The 20,000-nt window shown below is 36.4% G+C and overlaps 1 protein-coding gene across 1 annotated transcript in view; it reads left to right on the top strand.

Moving 5' to 3' along the window:
• Positions 1 to 20,000, top strand: part of FOXP2 (forkhead box P2) — a 399,917-nt gene that overhangs the window by 372,012 nt on the left and 7,905 nt on the right. The window contains exons 17-18 of the mRNA XM_030450312.1: positions 186 to 255; positions 1,093 to 1,256. Coding sequence (XP_030306172.1) covers positions 186 to 255; positions 1,093 to 1,256 — 234 coding nt within the window. The remainder of the gene's footprint in view (positions 1 to 185; positions 256 to 1,092; positions 1,257 to 20,000) is intronic.

Genomic DNA, 20,000 nt, shown 5'->3' with positions numbered 1-20,000 from the left:
CTTTTGCTTTGCTGATTAAAGTAAATCACTTTTCTAAAGGGCTGAGCCCCTTTACCCCTGAATTAATTTAATTTTTTCCTTTTAAAACTCTGTTCTTGTTAGCTGAAAAACCAACCTGTTAATCCAATGAACTAGCTAAAATGTCTGCCTGTTTTTTAAACTTTAAAAAAATCATTTATTTTCAGAAGCCCAACGTTAGTGAAAAACATACCCACCAGCTTAGGCTATGGAGCAGCTCTTAATGCAAGCTTGCAGGTAAAAAATACTAGATTATTCTTTCTTTGCCCACAGTAATTGTGTTCATATGTGTGACACACTTAATTTCCTGTTATACTTTGGTATAGAGTTGCCTGTACTTATGTTTATGTGGACCTGATGGTCATTCTAAATAGTTGGGTTTATCATCCATGTAAGTTGTATCACCTAGCACTACAAGAAGTACTAGTTCTTATTCATTCTACTTTTGATGTGAAGAAGCAAGAAGGACACCCTGTGGCAAAATCTGGAACATTCAGTTTTGCTGCAAATGTTAGATTGATAGAAGCTTTTGCAAATGCATGTGGATATGCATTAATATTTATCCAAGCTGTCATAAATGATTTCACATCATAGTGTTGGGGAGCATGGTGCTCATGGCAAAAACTTTAAAGTTTAATTATAATATATAATTTTTATGCAGAAGAGGCAAATGTCAGGACTTCTTTATTTTGAGTTAAGTTCTGGTCATTTTTTTAAAGTGTAGCAGCTGCCTGCATTGCCTCCATAGCAGGAGCCATACATTGTGTGGAAGGGCAGACGGGTTAAGTGTAATTCAAAGTCAAAAAATGATGTAGAACTAGGAAGTGCTGTGAACATATTTAATAATGGAAAATAATGAAACCCATGTAAGAGAAATAGTAAACCAGAAAGAGGTGCTGTTAAATTCAAACAGTGAAAATAACTGGAAAATGCACAGAATCTTCTCACCACCTCTACAACTGCCCAAAATGAGCTTCTTTCTGTGTGTGTGTGTACATTCACGTGTATGAACATTTAGAAGTCGTTTGAATACATATGGACTAACACTTTTATTTTTACTCTTCATTTTGCTAGGCTGCACTGGCAGAGAGTAGTTTACCATTGCTTAGTAACCCAGGATTGATAAATAACGCATCCAGTGGCTTACTGCAGGCAGTCCATGAAGATCTCAATGGTTCGCTGGATCACATTGACAGTAATGGAAACAGCAGTCCGGGCTGCTCTCCCCAGCCTCACATGTAAGTGCAGTTAGCATCCTTTCAAGAAAAAAATGCCTTATTTTAAGACACGCTATTACTCAAAAATGCTTTGAAACATGGTAAGTGAAGTATCTGGAACTATATATTTGAAACTACATATTTATATTAAAATGGTTAAATAGATGAGTCTTCATTTCATTTGCAGTAAGACTTGTGTAAGCTTTTTTATGTCTTCAACTTGCTTGCAAGCATTGAATATAACAGGTAACTGATCTCTATGGCCGTTTTCACAGCCTGGTTTGTGAGGTAGTCAAAGTGTTCATGTTTGAATTAGTTGTAATTTTAACTATGAGTCTCTAAACCATTTATGAACTGTAGTTGAGATATTGCTCATTTATTTAAACCGTAAAATGCAAAGTTTAACTGTTGCCCACAGTTTACATAGAAGCCAGTAAAGTGTAACTTTTTGCCTGTCGTATAAATCAGTGTAATTACATATTCAAGTTTAATTACTGGTGCGTCTGTATTGGCAAGGTTTATATGTTATATTTTATGCAAGACTACGATTCCTATTAATATTTAGCAGCTAACTATATCATTAATTACTCTAAAATCTTTCCCCTACCATCTTTTTAATGGAGCTGAGAGAGTGGAAGTATTAAAAATTGATGTATTGTGGATTTCAGAAATGTGTCTGAAGCTGTAGAAACGCCTGGCCTTAATCAGTGGTGTCAAACGTGGTGGTTTCTTGTTTACTAAATAGTAAAACATGTATCTTGGAGGTATTGTTTCCCAGGTTATTTATATAATAATTAGCAGTGTGAGATCTAAGTAGACTTAGATTTAAGTTTACTGTAGGATGACTTTTAATGTGTATATACAATTACAGTCCCTTTTTTTCCTGTGTTTAAAGTAGCTGATCTGCTGTGCCTTTTTTTCATTCAGTTTTCTCATCTAACTTTGTGATGTTCATTTTAATTCCTAGAGTGGCATACTTAGCAGTAACAGTAACTGAGACCAAAGTCCCTTTTTACTTATGCTCTGGCATGTGGCAAATCCATTTTGATCTGACCTTTTTTAGCAAAAATCTTCCGCCTAGTTTTTCTTCTTTTGTTTGGTGCATTAACATAACTACGATTACATAGAAATGTTTATTGTCATGCATTTAATTATTTTATTGCATATTTATTCTATTTGCCTTTGAAAATAATACACTGTGAACATTCATGTATTTTATCATGTTCCAAACCATTACTTTTTCAAAATGGAAAAATTTGTCTTTTGGAAGTGTCTTTAGATGTATTAAATAATACAAAAGAAGTAATAAAACTTGAAGTAGAAAGAACATGAATATATGCTCTTGAGAGTAACAACTACTCTAAAACAAGTAAAGTGAGCAATCAGACAAAAGTTTTTATATCCCATGCTTTATGCTATCAACCATGCAGTGGGTAGCTTGAGGCCTTTTACTTTTAGCAGTTCTCCTGAGTATGCTAATGCTCTCTTCCTGTATAAAATGCCAAGACAATAAAACTTTAAAGAGCAAACAAGAGTTTAGATCATGTGTGGTTAAAAACAACTACTTTACAGAAAAGAATGACACTTGCTATTAAAGTTGTTTTGCAAGTGTTTGGCAGATCTGTTTACATATCCTATGTACTGTCTGCCATTCTGCTGGCATAAACTGAGATATCTGTGCATATGATTATGTAGATACAGTGACATTTATAGCTGTGTTTATAGCTAAAATGCAGCACATTGTAGCATTCTTATCTATAAAAAAGGCAGATCACTTGGAGTTTACACCCTAACTCAAGAGTCATCCTTCCTCTCTCATTTCTATGGTGTCGTTTTTCCAAAACTGGTGACTTTAAAACTTAGGACTACATGTTGCACAGTTTTTGATGAACTGAAGCAACAGAATGCCAAATGCACTGAGATGCCACTCGGAGAAAAGAGGTTATGCTCACTCATCCCTTGCACCAAACTTAGTGCAAGATTACTGGGCTTTCTGTGAGAGCAAGAGCTGTCAACCAAACGATACAGGCTATGACTACATACCTGCTCACTTGTGAAATTTTTGCCTTTTCCTTTTGGAGGGAGCCAAGAATATGACAAAGGGAATGAACGCAATCTATGAGGAAAAGGCAAGAAAGGGAGAGGATTGTGCATGAAGCAGAGGACCAGGGAACAGGAGAGGCATCCTCTTTGCCTCCATGAGCACATTGACCAGGGCCCCTCATTTTTGTTAAAGAGCATGACATAAGAAAATGGGAAAAGAATAAAAGACTGCATGACAGAAGTCAAATAAGTAAGGAATATCACCAAGAAGAGATAAAAAAAGAAATTTTAAATTCCACATTACCTACATGAATCCCAGTTACTTGGTTTTGGTTTGGGAAATTTTTTAATTTTTTTTCTGAAAAAAATGTTAGGACACTAGAAAAAGGCTATTTTACTGCTACAGGCATGCATGCACTTGTAGCTTTCTGAGAAGGTTCACCCAGGAAATCTGGGTGCTTCTTCCCTAGAGATGTTTTTTTGTTGTTATGAGGGTTGGGTTTTTTTTGGGGGGAGGGGGAAAGGGTATTGTAATTATTGCTTAGGGGGACTGTGTGTTGTAATTACTGCACTCGCCTATAAAGTAGGAGGCTCTATTAATTTCCAAGTAGATTGAATCTCCATCTCCTGATTCCCAGGAAAATGTGCTAGCTGTAACACCAGGACTGAGGAATTCTTTTGCCTGCCATCTTGAAGCTGGCATGCAGCCAGGAGCGATAGAGCGTGGCATTAGGGAAAGAGGCAAGAAGTTGCGTGCAGTTTAGAGATCAGAGCATTCAATTGGGAAGGGACAGCGTTTGGATTCCAGACAAGCTTCCAGGGAGAGACATTTGTTTGGTATTAGAGAATCAGCAGGAAATGTGAAAAGAGTTCCAGTGACAGTGTCAAAGTCAAGCATTTCAGGCATTTGGTTATTAGAACTATAGTGAGTACAGTTTTAACAGACAGACAAGTCTATGATAGCAGAACTTTCTTGATTTGCAACGTTCAAAATATTTTTGGCATAAATTTATCTTTTTATAAACATAAAGAAAAGCATAGGTGTGCGTACCACAGTCAGTATTTCTGTGCTTTGAGCATGAGAACTTTATCAGAGAAATTGATTTCTGGTATTCTAATACCTTAGCTACTCAGTGTCAGGAAGTGGGGAAATTATTGCAGTTTTTGTATTTGAACCTGGCACTTCACATCTGGTTTTCAGAAAAGTGTAGTAAGAGCAGTTAGAGTAATTAACACGTTCATCTGTGGGCAAGTATCTAACATAGGTGGATGAATCAGCTTTCTGAGAAGAGTGTTCTCTGTGTTCATTGACTAGAGGAAGATGGTAGGTATATGACTTGAAGAAAACGTATAACATCCAAATGCTTGTTGAGTGCAGTGTGTCCCAGACACTGTATTTAGACCAGTGGCACTTTTAAAACTTTACAGTTTTTTACTTTTCATAATGATAGATGATCTGAGCCATTCTTACACTTCTGGAACACTTAAAAATACTGCAGTAATTCTTAGGTGACCAGCATAACCATAGCCTGGTAATTGGGATATCTTCCGTCTTAATTATTACATAAAGCATCTCATATATTGTGCCGCTTGCCTCCCAATTTCCATTCTCAGTCTGTTGAAAGATGATAATTCCACAGTCTATTTTACAGCACATCACTAGTAGGATCTCAGATCCTACGATTACTTCCTGTATTTTTGCACTATTAAATCCAAATTCTGTCTTCATGTCTGATTCCTGGGATGTTGACATGGACACTAAATGCTCCCATGACATAAATCTTCCCCAAGAAAATGCATTACTTATTGTGGGCATATATGGTCTGTTCAAAATTCCAACATTGTCGAACATCAGTTGACAATTATCAGTGTCAGGCAATTATCTTCCAATTGAAATAAATACTTAAGCCTCTGTTTTTTCTTCATTTTTGAACATGGACTACTTCTCTGAAATTACTGTGTTTTTTAGCACATAAGCAGCAGGTTTCAAAGTAACAAACATGACAGAAGCTATTTTAAATCAAAAGGTTTATTATTTATATAGAATTAGATGATGCTGATTTTTCATAACAGTTGTATATGGATTTAATTAGAAGCTCCTCAGTGCACACCTTTGGGGTATAAATACAGACTTCTGAAGTAAAAAAAAAATCACAAGCATTGGAAGAAGTGCAATTAATAAATTTTCATGGTTGTGCAACCTTTATAAAAAAATTTATCATCCCTGAAGAAACAACATTGGACAAGAAATGCAATGATACTTAAGAACAATAATGTCAGTTCATACATTAGTGATAACACAACTTCTTTTTAACCAATATGTCATAGCCAATATACTGCTGAAGAATTTCAGATGGATTCTTGAAAATACATGAGACAGGAAAACTAATATCACAAAGTTGATTTCATTATGACCCTGATGTTCATTTAAGAATCGAACTTTGTTTGTCCTGAAGGAACTGAAAGTCAGTTCTCACTCTTGAGGATAGAAATTTTGTTCCATTGACATTCTGGTGCTTATTGGTGCTGTTGTACTAGGGTGATCACACTTAGGTGATTATTGAAACTGGCACAGACTGGGATGTTTTGTGACCAGAGCACTTAGTGCATCTCTTGTCAGCGTGTTCATACTGGGACAAACTCATCATGCAAAATGTCTTTTTACATCATTGTAAAAGGTAAAATTTTAATCTGCACAACTGTTCCATAGCAGTTCACTAAAATCAAGAGTGGGTGGAGTTAGTAAAGGATAGAAGGAAAGAAAATATATTTAGTTTTGTCCAAAGTGGCTGTCATCCTGGTGTTCTTCACTCGCATACTGTATGAGGTGTAGGCTGAAGACAATGAAACTGATTTCTCATATTCTCAGTTGATTTATGAAAATAATGTCATTCCTACCACCAAATCCAGAATCCTGGAGATAATGAATTTCATATTAATTTTTTTTAATTGTTGATTGTTTTTTAAAAATGCAGTGAAAACAAAAAATCTATTTTTTAAAGTCACATCTTTTTAAAAAGTGGATTTGTATATCCTCATCTGTTATATGACTCTGTTCAGCTATTGTAGTGATGTACTCTCTTTGTGCAATGGAAACTGTTTGAAGCCAAATGTCAAGATGCACATATATCCCATGATCTTTAAAACTGTTTCTAGAAAATATTTTGTTAGGTTGTTGAGAGAAAGAATGACTTTTGTCATGAACAAGTAAGAGTCCATCTGAGATGACTTTAAAAAATGAGCTTATCCAGTGTAGTCCTTCGTCTTCAATTCTGTCTGTGAAAAGGTGAGTTCCATCCATCTGTGGTTGCAGTCACCTTTTCCTTTGTATTCTGCTGCTGTTTCCAACCCTACTCCTTTACCTTTCCCACTCATGCCCTGACTGGATCATTTGTCTCAGCAGTTCTATCTACATAATCATCAAACTTGTTATTTTTTTCAAACTTTTTATCTTTAAATTTTATTCCCAGAGGCAAATATGATTATTCTGCTTTAAGATCATTTACTTTTGAGGTGCTTTAGTTTGAAAGCATTCCATTGTCAGGTTGTTCCCACATCTGATTATTCCAGTCCCCCACTGTTAAGCTTTCACATCACTTACAGTAGGTTACCTATCATTCCAGTTTTAATCCCTTTCATTCCCTTGTTTCTTTAACTTCATAATGTTCTAGTCCCCTGTCTTTCCTTCTTTCCTTTTTTTTTTTTTTTTATTTTTTTATTATCATTGCATTGTCCTATTTCATGATCTCTTTGCATTTACCTTGGAGGATTGTTCTGTTCTAGGAGACTGCTATGATTCACATCTCTTGTTCATTGTATAAAACCTGACATAGTGTATAAGAAAATAAACTCTTGAAACACATCAATTAACAGGGATGTAACAAGCATTATTAAATAGGTGAGAAGCATGTAATTGAGTAGATGAATGTGGTAGCAATTGCAGTATTTCTGGTTTGACAAAAGTGTTTCACCTAATCACATGATATTTTAATGCCTGTAAAATTTAATTTCACACATTTTTATTCACAAATCTAACTTAAAGCAAAGCAACTTTGTAGCAACAATTGATTTTTATTTTTTTATAAAAAGAGGAACAAGAAACATAGGATCTTAAAGGTTATAGCTTTTGTGTGAGCATCTGGCCATTGAAAGAAGCTCTATTGTGAGAACATGAAGTGAAAAAATTTTGTCTTAGCAAAGCACTGAAAAGCATCTGAAAGAGAGAGGCAGGTCCAACATTTTATGATATTATATTCTTACCATTTATGGGGTTTTTTTGCCTTTGTTAATTGTGTGGATCATGTGACAGTAAACTCTGGAGTTTTGACTGTGTCTCCCTTCTTTTGTAGAGCCACTGACATGTTGGTGGGCACTAAAGGAAAAATAACCAATGATGGTTTGATTAATACTATTTTTTCTATTCCTGTTGACTTAACTCTTCACTTGAATATTTTCCTATATGTCTATGCTCTCCTTGTTTGTTTTGGTGGGGTTTTTTTGCCTTACTTTTCAGTCCATTTGTCCTCTATATTTTGCTTCTGTTAAACAATTTTCTTATCTATCAAGACTGGTGTTCCAGTCCTTTATCATTTCCTCTTTAGCTTCTTAAATGTTACCTGTCTTGCTTTGGATCAGAAGTTGCTATTTCTTCTTTACATTATTCCAATCCTGATTGTTGCACTTCTACAGTACATTCCCAATGCTCTTGACAAAAAGATCACTCCAGAGATACAGTGCCTTCAGCTGAAAAGTGTCAGATCCCCATAGCATGGCTTATAGAAGTTGCTAGGCTCCTGTGGGGTTTCACAGAATCTTTTTTGGAAGCTGTCTTACTGAAAACTTTGTGGTACTGCTGTTATGAATTCTCAGTGTATGGGCGAGATGTTTATGCTTTTCACATTACAGGTCTACATTAGAAAAGGTGACATCTTAAATATTGTTATAGATGTTAAAAAACAACTAAATCTCTCTGCAGTGTGGTTCTGTAACTCTTAAATTTAGTTCATGGGAGATTCCTGTCTTTGTTCAGCACAAAAGCTGAGATGATATTGCCATTTACAGTGTATTTCTACAACTGCATACACAGTTATGAATTGTATCCACTTTTGATGATTGCCTTTGGATTTTTAGTAGCTGTAATATTGCAAGCTAAAACTTTTGAAAGTGGACTCTCTAGATATTTTTTATAAATATGCATATCCAAAATGTGCCTTTATATTTACATACCATGTAAATAGTTAGATAAAATCATACATTATATCCAGTTGGTAATGTTTAAATTATGAACCATAAATCCAAGCAAAGATTCATTGAACAATATAGAACATTATTATGAGTATATGTTATTATTTGACTAGTCTTTAGAATTTGTAGAAAACTCTAGGCAATTTACACTGTTTATTCAGCTGGAATAAAGTGCCCCATGAGGCAGAGGTCTGCGTTAAGCAGAGGCCAAAATGTGCGGTTAAGAGGCAGGCTATGCTAACCTAGGCTCTGTACCATCTCAGATACTTCCTAATCAACTCCACCTGCAAGCAGACTACATTTGTGTTTTCTTGCAGAGCCCATACAGATACAACATATTAGTCAAACATGTTGCCTTTCATATCCAAATCATAAATCTATAGTAGCTCAAAGATATGCAACACAATTAGTATTTGTGTTGTTAACAGTTTCATGAAATGTTCTGAGAACAGAGATACTAAGTTGGAAGTGTCAGATGTAAGAACAGTCATTGGTGTGAACAGGAGGTGGTGATGACTGGATATGCAATCAGTCTTAGGACTGTAGCAGATCATCAGCTGAGTGAATGCTGACAAAGGTATGTGGTTGTGAAGCATCCTTCACAGGAATGTTGTACGTTAAAATCAGCTCTCTTCTCCACCCAATTCTTCTGCTTGGCCTTTTCTGAAGACTGAGGACTAAAAACACTGTTTGTTGAGAAGAGCAAAACTGAATGGGGAAATGATGACAGTCTTCAGAATGCTGTGCGGAGAAGATTGGAATTAATTTATCCTTGTCCACTGGGACTGGGAGAAGAAATAATTGATTAGTATTTCAGCAAGAACAGTTGGGATAGACACCAGAAAAAATAAAAGCTTTTTGACTGTAGGATAATGAAGTGCTGACATGTGTACAGAGAGACTGTGAAACTGCTAATACTGGAGGCTTCTAAGAAAAAATTAAAAGTGGTCACAAGTGGTTTAGGTATAAATGATCCTTCTTGTGGATAGAGGATGGGGATGAAGAGGCTATTTGATCTCTTGAGGTCCCTTACAAGTCTATTTTCTGTGATTCTTATGATAAATCTTCAAAAAGTAAGGTTTTTTTCCCTATGTCATTTCTTACTAGAGGCTAGCTGAGATTGTCCAAGTCCATTTACTTTCTAATCTGAAACTGTCACAGCTTTAAATCTTTAATCACACAGAATCACACAGAATTGCCACAGTTGGAAAAGACCTCTAAGATCACCGTATCCAACTGTCAACATCCCCCTTCCCAATAAAATGTGTCAATATCTGTATCATCCATGAGAGCATATCCCAAAGTGCCTCATCTACACTGTTTTTAAATACTTCAAGGGATGGTGACTCTACCAGCTCCCTAGGCAGTCCACTCCAATGCCTATGCTCTCAATAAAGAATTTCTTCCTCAGATCTAGTCTAAACCTCCCTTGGTGTAACTTCAGGCCATTTCCTCTAGTCCTATCATTGTTCACTTGAGAGAAGAGGCCAGAATCCACCTCCCTACAGCCTTGTTTCAGGTAGTTGTTGAGTGCAATAAGGTCTCCTCTGAGCCTTCTCTTCTCCAAACTAAACATTCCCAGTTCTCTCAGCTTCTTCTCATAGGGCTTGTTCTCCGGACCCTTCACCAATTTAGTTGCCCTTCTCTGAACCTGCTCCAGTCTTTCTTGTAGTGAGGAGCCCAGACCTGGACAGTACTCAAGGTGTGGCTTCACCAGTGCCAAGTACAGGGGCACGACCACTTCCCTGCTCTTTCTGGCCACACTATTCCTTATACAAGTCAGGATGCTGTTGGTCTTCTCGGCCACCTGGGCACAATGCTGGTCTACATTGATCTGGGTATCAACCAGTGCCTCCAGGTCTTTCTCTGCCTGGCATCTTTCCAGCCACTACTCCCCAAGTCTGTAATGTTGCATAGGGTTGTTGTGACCAAAGAGCAGGACCTGGCACTTGGCCTCACTAAACCTCATTTTATTGACTTTGACCCACTGGTCCAGGCTTTCCAGGTCACTTTGCAGATCCTTCCTGCCCTCAAGCAGACCAACACTCCCACCCCATTTGTCATCTACAAACTTAGTAAAGAAGCCCTCAATCCTCTCATCTAGATCATCAATGTAGATATTGAACTGATCCCTGGGGAACATCACTGGTGAGCAGTCGCCAACTGGGTGAAACTCCATTGATTACAACCCTCTACGCCCTGCCATGCAGCCAATTTCTGATGAAACAAAGAGTACACCTGTCTATGCCATGAGCCACCAGCATCTCAAGGAAAATGCTGAGAGACAGTGTCAAAGCCTTTACTAAAGTCCAGGTAGGCAACATTCACAGTCTTCCCCTTGTGCTCTAGGGGTCACATAGTCATAGAATAAGACCAGGTTGGTCAGGTAGGACCTGCCTTTCCTGAACCCTTGCTGGCTGGGCCTGATCTTCTTCCTGTCCTGCACTCGCCTGGTGATTGCATTCATTATGATCTGCTCCATAATTTTTCCAGGCACTGAGGTCAGGTTGACAGGCGTATAGTTTCCTGGGTCCTCCTTCTGGCCCTTCTTGTAGATGAGTATCACTCTGGCAAGCCTCCAGTCATCTGTGACCTCCCCTGTTAACCAAGACTGTCAATAGATTATGGATAGAGTCTTGGTGAGCTCCTCTGCCAGCTCCCCCAATACTTTTGAGTGAATCCCATCTGGCCCCGTGGACTTGTGAGTGTCCAGGTGCCATTGCAGGTCATTAACTGCTTCCTCCTGGATTATGGGGGAGTTGTGCTGCTCTCTGTCCTTAAGATTGAATGAACCTTCCCCTTACAGAAAAAGACAGTGAGCATAAGATTTAACTAATGTGAGAAATGTCAGCTAGGGCCATACACAGTCCTACACGGGTCAGTTTGACCCATTTGTCCCTGCCAAGTGTGACATGGGGTTCTACTTGTTAAATGCTGCCATCAGCTATTCATCAAAATACATATCAAAGGGCTGGTCATTCTCCAGGCTTGTTCTAGTAGGCAAAGCTAGTCATCACTTCAAGTCCTAACTCTTAAAAATTCTAATAATAAAATAAAAGACCAATGCTCCAAGAAGCTTACCATATGGAAAGGATATATTATAACAGCATCCTACTGAAAATTTTGAAATGCACCCAGCAAACATACATATAAATCAACAGTCTCAGGGACGACACTGTTCTAGGAGAAAAAATGCACCATGACAAGATGTAAGTCTAATGCTATTTAATCCCATGCTGCTACATCAGAACAAAATTCTTAGGTGTCACTGTGGAAAAATGTTAATGATTTGCTATAAAATCGTATAAAAAGTGCTGGGCATGTTAGTAAAAGGATATTATTTTCAGTGTTTTTTTCCCACACTATCTCTCTTCAGCTATATATTTTCCAAGGTAGCAGAGTTTTATTCATGTAAAAGCTTTCAACAGAAATAGAAAAATAATTTCATATAGTCTGTATTTATACTAAGATTCATAAAAAGCATTCATAATACAGTCCAAATTCTCCCTCAGCTTCTCCTGGATCATTGAATAGCTTTCAGATTTTGCATAGAAAATATTTGTATGCTTTAACTCAGAGGTAGCACTGAGATACGTCCTTGTTTCTGTGTAACAGGTACAATTTTTAAAACTTCCCAGTCATTAGATACTATAGATGCCAGATCCATAGCCTCTTTTCTTAAACTTTGTTGTTTTCAGGCTTGCTTTCTTTCAGTGGTTCTTCAGCAACCTCCAAAATAATCAGACACTCAAATCTCTAGCACTTTGTCACATTTTCCTTTGAATTTTTACCTTAAAAACTTCTGAGCTCTTTCTCCCTAATCCTTTTCTTTGTTTAGCATGTTAACTTTTGACGTTTGAACTAGATGCGGTTGAGGGTTTGAAAGACTTTAGAGACCTGTGCCCTAAGCTAATTCCTAGTCAAGTTTCTACTTTTTTGTGATTCAGTCACAGAGAAAATATATTTATTTAGACACCAAAGGGAACAAGCTGGTGTCAAGGATGGGAATTCTAGTAAGAGTCACTAGAATCAGAAAATCTGTTTTAATGTCATCTTCTTAATCCAAACCAAAAATTCTGATCCTGTAAAGAGGGCTACTTGTGCATGAGTTATCGACCTAATTTGATATTTAAAGAAAAATTATTCCATGTGTTGTTTTTTCTTGAATGATCCTTTCTTTATCTACAGTTCAGATTTAATCTAATTATTTTTGTAGGAAGTATTATGATCAATCATAGCTTATGATAGATCAGTGCAGATGGGTTACACACTTAATTGTCTTGGTATTTTCTTACCAATTAAAAAAAAATTCAAAAAAACCTGATACCAAAACAACATGAAGACCTAGTCATTTTAATTATCAGTTTCATAGTCTAAGAAAAAAAATTCTGTATGCTTTTCATTACCCATTTTTAACCAAAGTTGGAGGTTTTTTGTTTTATTTTTTTTGTTAAAGGGAAATCAAATTCTCATGTAAGTATCGACAAGGCAGTCAATCTTCTAGAATTTCTCTGTACAGAGGTCATTTGTGCAAAGCTAAAAAGGAAGAGAAGGACAATTGATGGTTTTTATTTTATATTCAACATTTTTTCAATTCAGCTGAAGTTCTTCAAAAACTTGTTTTGCATGTGTTCTCATTCTGATTTGCCACCAGTTTCCATTCTCAAACTTTGTTTAAAATAAAAACTGCAAGTTCTAGTTCTCCCTAATTTAAATTGAAGTAGTTTGTATTTTGATGTGCTTGGTCTAATGACTTTTGCATTGGTGTATTTTGTAGATAAGCAGCATAAAATCATCCCTGAGTTGGGAAGTGCCTATGGTGTAGAAATAAAAAGGAAAGGCTTGCTTCTAATCTCTGTGAATTAATGGCTGGCTGACTGCTGTGGTGTGAGGGTCAATATCTGTTAAAACATTTTCCTGTAGAGTAATGGCAGGTGGCATCTGAATTACTGAATACTTACATATTTTAATCCTATTAAAAATATTTACTAAATTAAAAAAAAAAAAAAAAAAAAAAAAAAAAGATCAACCTGCACCTTATTATCTATGTCACTTCCTGAGGATTTTAAAAACTTTTATTTAGCAGTAGCTCTGTGCCTTTTTATTGTCAGGAAAAATTGGTAGTAGGACAACTTTAGTGATAGAATGGTAATAAATACACCATGTTAAGTTGGGTGATCCTAAAGTATGCATAAGATGAAGGTGAGCTTTTGGAGTTTTCCTGTGTTTTCCTTATTTCTATGTTTCTAGTATATCACTTTTACTTGTATCTTCTAGATACTGCTCCTCATGTTGACTTAAGTGGTAGCTAAATTAAATACAGATTATTCCTATAATTTTTAAAGTTTCCTAGGTCACTTCTGCTGTTCTTCTCTGGATTCTGCTGTATTATTTTTGAGATCAATGCATACCTGCTAAGTGGTAGTCAAGTACATTGAACATACAAGTTGAAGTGAGTGCATACTATAAATACATAAATAAGTTTTATATTGTTGTTACAGCCCTTATTCTAAAGTACTGGATTTTCTTATGCAGTCACCATTGCAGGATTTATATTAACTTGTTTACCAAGTGGTTACCATAGGTAGATGTGAATGGATAGTTTATTTTCTTCATTTCTTAACAGTAAAATGCTGTGCCATAGATTGTCAGGGTTTTTTATTATTTTCGATTAGCTTTACATACGAGTCATCTAAATAAATTGTGTTCTTACTTCTGTTAATACCTTTTTCTGAGGTTTTCATAATTATATTCAAAATAAAAATCAAATGTGAGAATCTAGAGAACTTTCGCTGGTAATCTACTTCCATGTTGTGAAATAGTCTTTTGTTCTTCCTTCATCTAACTGATTTTACTGCTGGTGAATCTTTAAGTCTGATTTTGGTATGATACAATCTCATTCTTGCTTGCTCCTACACCTATTTGATGTGCCAGAGGCAGTTTGTGACCATTGATCATTAATTCCATTTTACACTGCCTTGTCTAGTGATGAACTAAAGATTACAAACTTCAGTAGCTTACTTTATGATTCCAGTGCACTCTTCTCTCAGATTCTTCAGCAGTTCCTGCCACCGAGGCTTTTTGCCTCTGCTTTCCGTTACCAAGTGAGTGCAATTCTCTACTACATCACCGTAGACTTGAAATCTTTAGTGATGGATAAAATAAGTGTATTTTGAAGGTATTTTTTTGTTCTTTGGTGTTTTGTTTGAGAGAAGAAAAAGTTACTATTTCCTTTTTTTTCCATCATCGATCTTGGAGGGCCCAGGGTGGAGCGGTGTAATTTGAAAGTGGCAGGTTGGCAAAGCACATCCAGAAACATCCCCATTGAGGAGCAGTGCATCTATAGGCATCACATCTTGAGTATTCCTGCACCAGTATATTGTACCTCCACTCACTCCTTAGTGAAATGAGGTAGTGCACTTGCAGCAGCCTGACAAGGGTATGTGACAATAGGACCTCCTGAATTTCTTGCTGGAAGCTAGAGATTTGCATATAGGCACTATTTTGTCTAGAAATAATAGCACTTCTTCAGCATTTCAGTATATGTGATAAATACATGGGAGAAGTGATTCCTGATGTTCAAGGAAAAATAATAATGGATTTTGTGACAGTTGCAGCATTACTGAATTTGTATTTAATTACTCGTCTAATACGCTTTCTTCCCTTTCTCAATATTTGGATTAGTATCTCCTTAAATGGCTCTACATATTCACATCAATAAACAGTTCACTTCTACTTAAGAAAAATAATAAACTTTTTTGTAATAGCGTGAAATTGTAAAGAGACAAAGTAATAGAATTAAATATATTGAAACTACTGTAGGATTTGAGGATTTCTCTCTATTTGCCTAGCAAAGCATAAAAATAAAAATTCTAGATTTGAAACTGTGGGTTGGAAGGGAGAGCTTTTCTTTTTAAACTACTACAGGATATCCTACAGACGTAGAGCCATACTGGCAAGATGAGCTACAGATCTTCCTAAAGAAATACTGGTCCAGTTTTTCTAGGAAAAAAAAAAGGGGGGGGAGGGGAGGGGGAGGAGGGAGGGAGGGGGGAAGCCAAACAAACAGGCTAGATACTGCATATTTAATGTAGTTATTACCTTTTTACCAAATAATATTTGGTGAAAAATGTTTTAATTGAGAAGTTTAACAGAAGTCAGAGCTTCACAAATATTAAGTCAGACAGAAATAGTTGTAAATAATGTGTTTCAATAAGTTAAACTAGGAAAATATTTTATATAAAGTTAGATGTTAACACAGAAAAGTCTTTAAAAAGCCAAGATGTTTCAAATAGAAATAAAGATTAAAAATATGTTCCTCAAATAATAAAATATAGAAATGTACAGAAAGAATCAGTTTGGTCACAGTATTCTTTGTGCTTTATTATCTTACCATGTTGACTTGGACACAAAAATTTTCAGGCTTCCACAATTTGAAGAAATTTGTAACTGTGGGTCTTTTTAATATTTTCTTCCAAAATATACATGGAACACTTCACGTAGCTGAATCAAATTACACTTGTAATTCAGGGTGCCTACAGCATGAAAGAATTCAGGGCAGTGTGGGTAATAAGTAAAAATGTGAATAAAAATTGCAGGTGTCTAACGTAAAAAGTTATACTGGAAATTTAGAGTTCTATGAAAGATATTGTATAACACAAATACAGCATGTTCTGGTTTATTCTTTCCATTTACTGTAACCATAATCAATGTAATTGAAGTAGAGTTGATGGAGAAATAGTACACTTTGGAAAATATCTGCAGACTAACCAATTGGTTTAGAAGAAGAAATATTTGTGGGCTGCAGGCTGCCTACAGACTTGTGAGCAAGAATGGGTCAAATTAAATTATTTGGTTTGGGAAAATAGTTAAAGTTGTGAGGGAGCAACCTGATTTTTATTACTTTATCTTTAAAAATATTGGTTACTTTCAGAGGTAAGCAAAATCATCATAGTTTGTCATGCCATATATACTTCAGGAATTGTTCAGTCCCAAAGATTCCTTTGGGATAACTGTTCAGCTGTGTTCCAGAAAATTAGTCATCTCTATATAGTTCTACATGAGGTCATTGGTAAAGCTAGCGAGTCAACAGTATCAAAATTAAATTCTCATAGAAAATAAGTCTGAGACTGACTTAAAGACATGGACTAGTTGATTGCCCTTTCTGCCACTGAACACCAGAGAAAGAAAGTCCTTAGTGTTACTAGGTGCCTCAGTCACTGCAGCAATACAAAATACTTTCAGGTGTAACCCAGCAAAAAACCCTTACCCTTTCATGATTTTAGACTGGTTATTGAAACCTTTTTGTAGCATAAAAATGCACCAAAAGATCTTAAAAAATCCCCAAACAAAACAAAACTACATGACTTGCTGCAGACCATAGGCTTGGTTACAAAGGTCACGGTCAGCATATTGACCTAGGCAGCTCTCAACATCTACCACCTCTTCAATTCAAAGCCAGGAACAGTCTCTTCAGTGCTGGTCATTGCATTGACTTCACCTCTCAATCATGATGTCCTACAGCACTTTCCCCTAAATAATTTTAGCAGAAATTAAAGATTTTGAGTGGATGTGGGCAACAGTGATTAGAGGACCCAAATTGAAACTATGGAATTTATTCCACTGGGGATACCAGCTGAGGGGTTTGCAGCACTTTTCCGTCTGCTTTCAGAATTAAACACCAAACCCTTGCCTTTTAAAATTTTTTTCTGAAATTAACTAATTCCTTTTTTTCCTTCCTTAGAAATGGTTGAAAGAAGTTTAGGGAAACTTAAATTGTTTATTTCTGTTTGGAAGAAGGAAAGTTCTCAGGGTCTTTGTATTATTAACTCAGTGCTGCTGGTTATAAAAGGCATTCTCTGATTTTGTATCTTTTATTCAAAGCTTGTACTGAGAACAATTTCTACTAACCATATCCCAGCTTTGTTTATTGTAATTATTTATATTTTGTTGTCCTGTGTTCTCACTGCTGTTTTGCTGGATTTGCTATCCCTTAACATTAAAGCTGATGTGACACGAAACCTCTCTAGAAAACACGCTATCCATAATTGAGAATATTGTATCAAGTATCTATTCTCCTTGTTGACACCAGCTCAACTCAATTTAATTAAGAAATCATGTACTTGGTTATAGGATCTGGTTGTTTTCTTGTCAGCAACAGCATGCATTCCGATGTTTAAAAGTTGAATGTTACACTTGTTTTGTTGCTGTTGCCTAGATTTTAGCAGGATTTTAGTAGCTATTACAAGTTTTCCCAAGGCAGAATCAGTCTAATCTTGAGCAAAACTCAAAAGACAAGTTCACCTTCCATCACACAAGTTACTGAAAGCTTTGGGAATTTGGCTTCATCTCTAAATATTTGGAAGTTTCTTTATACAGTCCTTCCTAGCATATATTTATCCCTCAGCTGCTTGTTCTGTTATCTCTCTTTTTCCTTTGAAGCCTCAAAGCTCCTCTCCAGTAGCCTTCAAACAGTCTTCATGAGGCCTCTGTGAGTGTCCAGCAACTGTTACCTGTCTCCTGGCACTTGTTCCAGTTAAATTTTATAAATGATTATGTCTTTAAGGATATGGTATACATCAGAGAACATGAGAACATGAAGTTTGCCAGTTGCAGGAGTGAGAGAAAAATTTTCATGTGAAGTTGCAAAGCATGTGGAACAGTGAATGTTGAAAGCAGCCACAGAGACAGAGAAACTTCATGTTGTGCAATCTGTGAGAAAGGAAGAAGTAATGTATTGAGATGAGCAGAGAGATCTGCAAGTATTAGGATCCTTCTGTTAAATTACAAAGGTCTCTCACACAGAGTGTCATTTTGAAAGTGCTGGGGTACAAGGAGAATGTTACTTTTATAACAGTAGATCCACCAGTTGTAAAGAAAGTGATCCATGGTAATTACTATATTCATTTGTTTATATCTTTATCCACAAATTTTGTGAAAGCATTTGGCATTGTCATATTTTACTTTTGTTCCTGCTGAAGCCATCTTGCCTCCTGTTTATTACACTGCATTGTTGGTCCAGATTCGAGGTATTTTGCCAGCACTTGTTATATAGGAGATAGTTATTTTCATGAGGGCATTTAAACATGATATAATACTACTTGCTAAGAGATTACTTCATCATCCCCTTATTCTCCCAAAGAGTGAGCAGTGACTGAACTCCCTTCTCACAAATTTATGTCTAACCTCTTCATAAAGGCCTCCAAGGATAGTCCAATGCTACCCAAGTAATGTGATCCAGTGCTTCACAGTCTGTGCTGATTTTTAACTTCAGCATCTTACTTGTTGCTCTTTCTATAACCTTTCTTTCAATCTTTCTTCATATAACACTCTTTCCTAAACCTCTACCTGAATTTTCTAAAGTTGACGTGTATTCACCATACCAATGTGCTTGCATTATCTCCCAAGTTGTTGGTATCTGTGAGTTTAATAAGTAGCTATTCTATCTTCGATGTCATTAATGAAAAATACTTTCTGTATACAATAGATAATTTGATATTATATCATAATATACAGAAAGTCTTCAGGTTATGGATGTATTGAACAATTTAAAAGGTGGGTTTTCAAATCTCATTTTGCTTATGGAAAAGAAAAAAAGAAAAGGAGGGTTTTGTTTTCATATATATTTTGTATAGCTGCTTCCTTCTCATTATATACATAAAGTGCTATAAATGCAAGATCCTTTACCTCTCCAACCAACAACATGCCTCAAATCTCTTGTATCAGGGACCTAGAACTGAATGAAATTCCCCAAGTCGGATCTCTTGAGAGTAGAGTGGAGGGACAGAATCATCCTCTCCAGCCTGCTGGCCACTTTTGGTTTGTTTCACAGCCTAGGATACAACTGGTTTAACTGGGTGGCAAGTTCACATAGTTTATGTCCAATTTTTCACCCACCCAGGTCCTTCTCTGCAGGGCTGCTCTCAAATCCTTTCATCCACCAGTCTATATTGATATTGGGGATTGCCTCATCCCAGTTGCAAGACCTCCTGCTTGGCATTATTCAACTTCATGGGGTTCGTGTGGGCCTGTTCCTCAACCCTGTCAAGCTCCTGCTGGATGGCCTCCTTTCCTTCATGCAGATCAGCCATACCACTCAGCCTGTCTGCAGACTTGATGAGAGCACACACAATCCCTCTGGCTATGTAATTTATGAAGATATTAAATTGTATTGGTCCCAGTGCTTAAGGGACACCTGGGATGAGGGGATATGGTAGCTACACTAGTGCACAATCTTGGGAACAACACGTGAGCCAGAATATTGTTATAATAGTTTTACAGCATCTGAAAGTGGTTGATATGGCATTATATCATGATTAAAAACATTGAAGACTTCAATCATAAACTTAAAATTCTGAGAAAATATCAGAAAATTAAAGCTTAAGTGGAGTTCAGAAATGATCTCTTCAACACTTACAAATGTTTGAAAAAGATACTAAGTAAAAAAAACACAACCTTATCACAGGTTCCTTAAATCTC

Source organism: Calypte anna, chromosome 1, assembly GCF_003957555.1.
Source record: "Calypte anna isolate BGI_N300 chromosome 1, bCalAnn1_v1.p, whole genome shotgun sequence".
Classification (NCBI taxonomy): Eukaryota; Metazoa; Chordata; class Aves; order Apodiformes; family Trochilidae; genus Calypte; species Calypte anna.
This window is presented reverse-complemented; position numbering and strand designations above follow the sequence as displayed.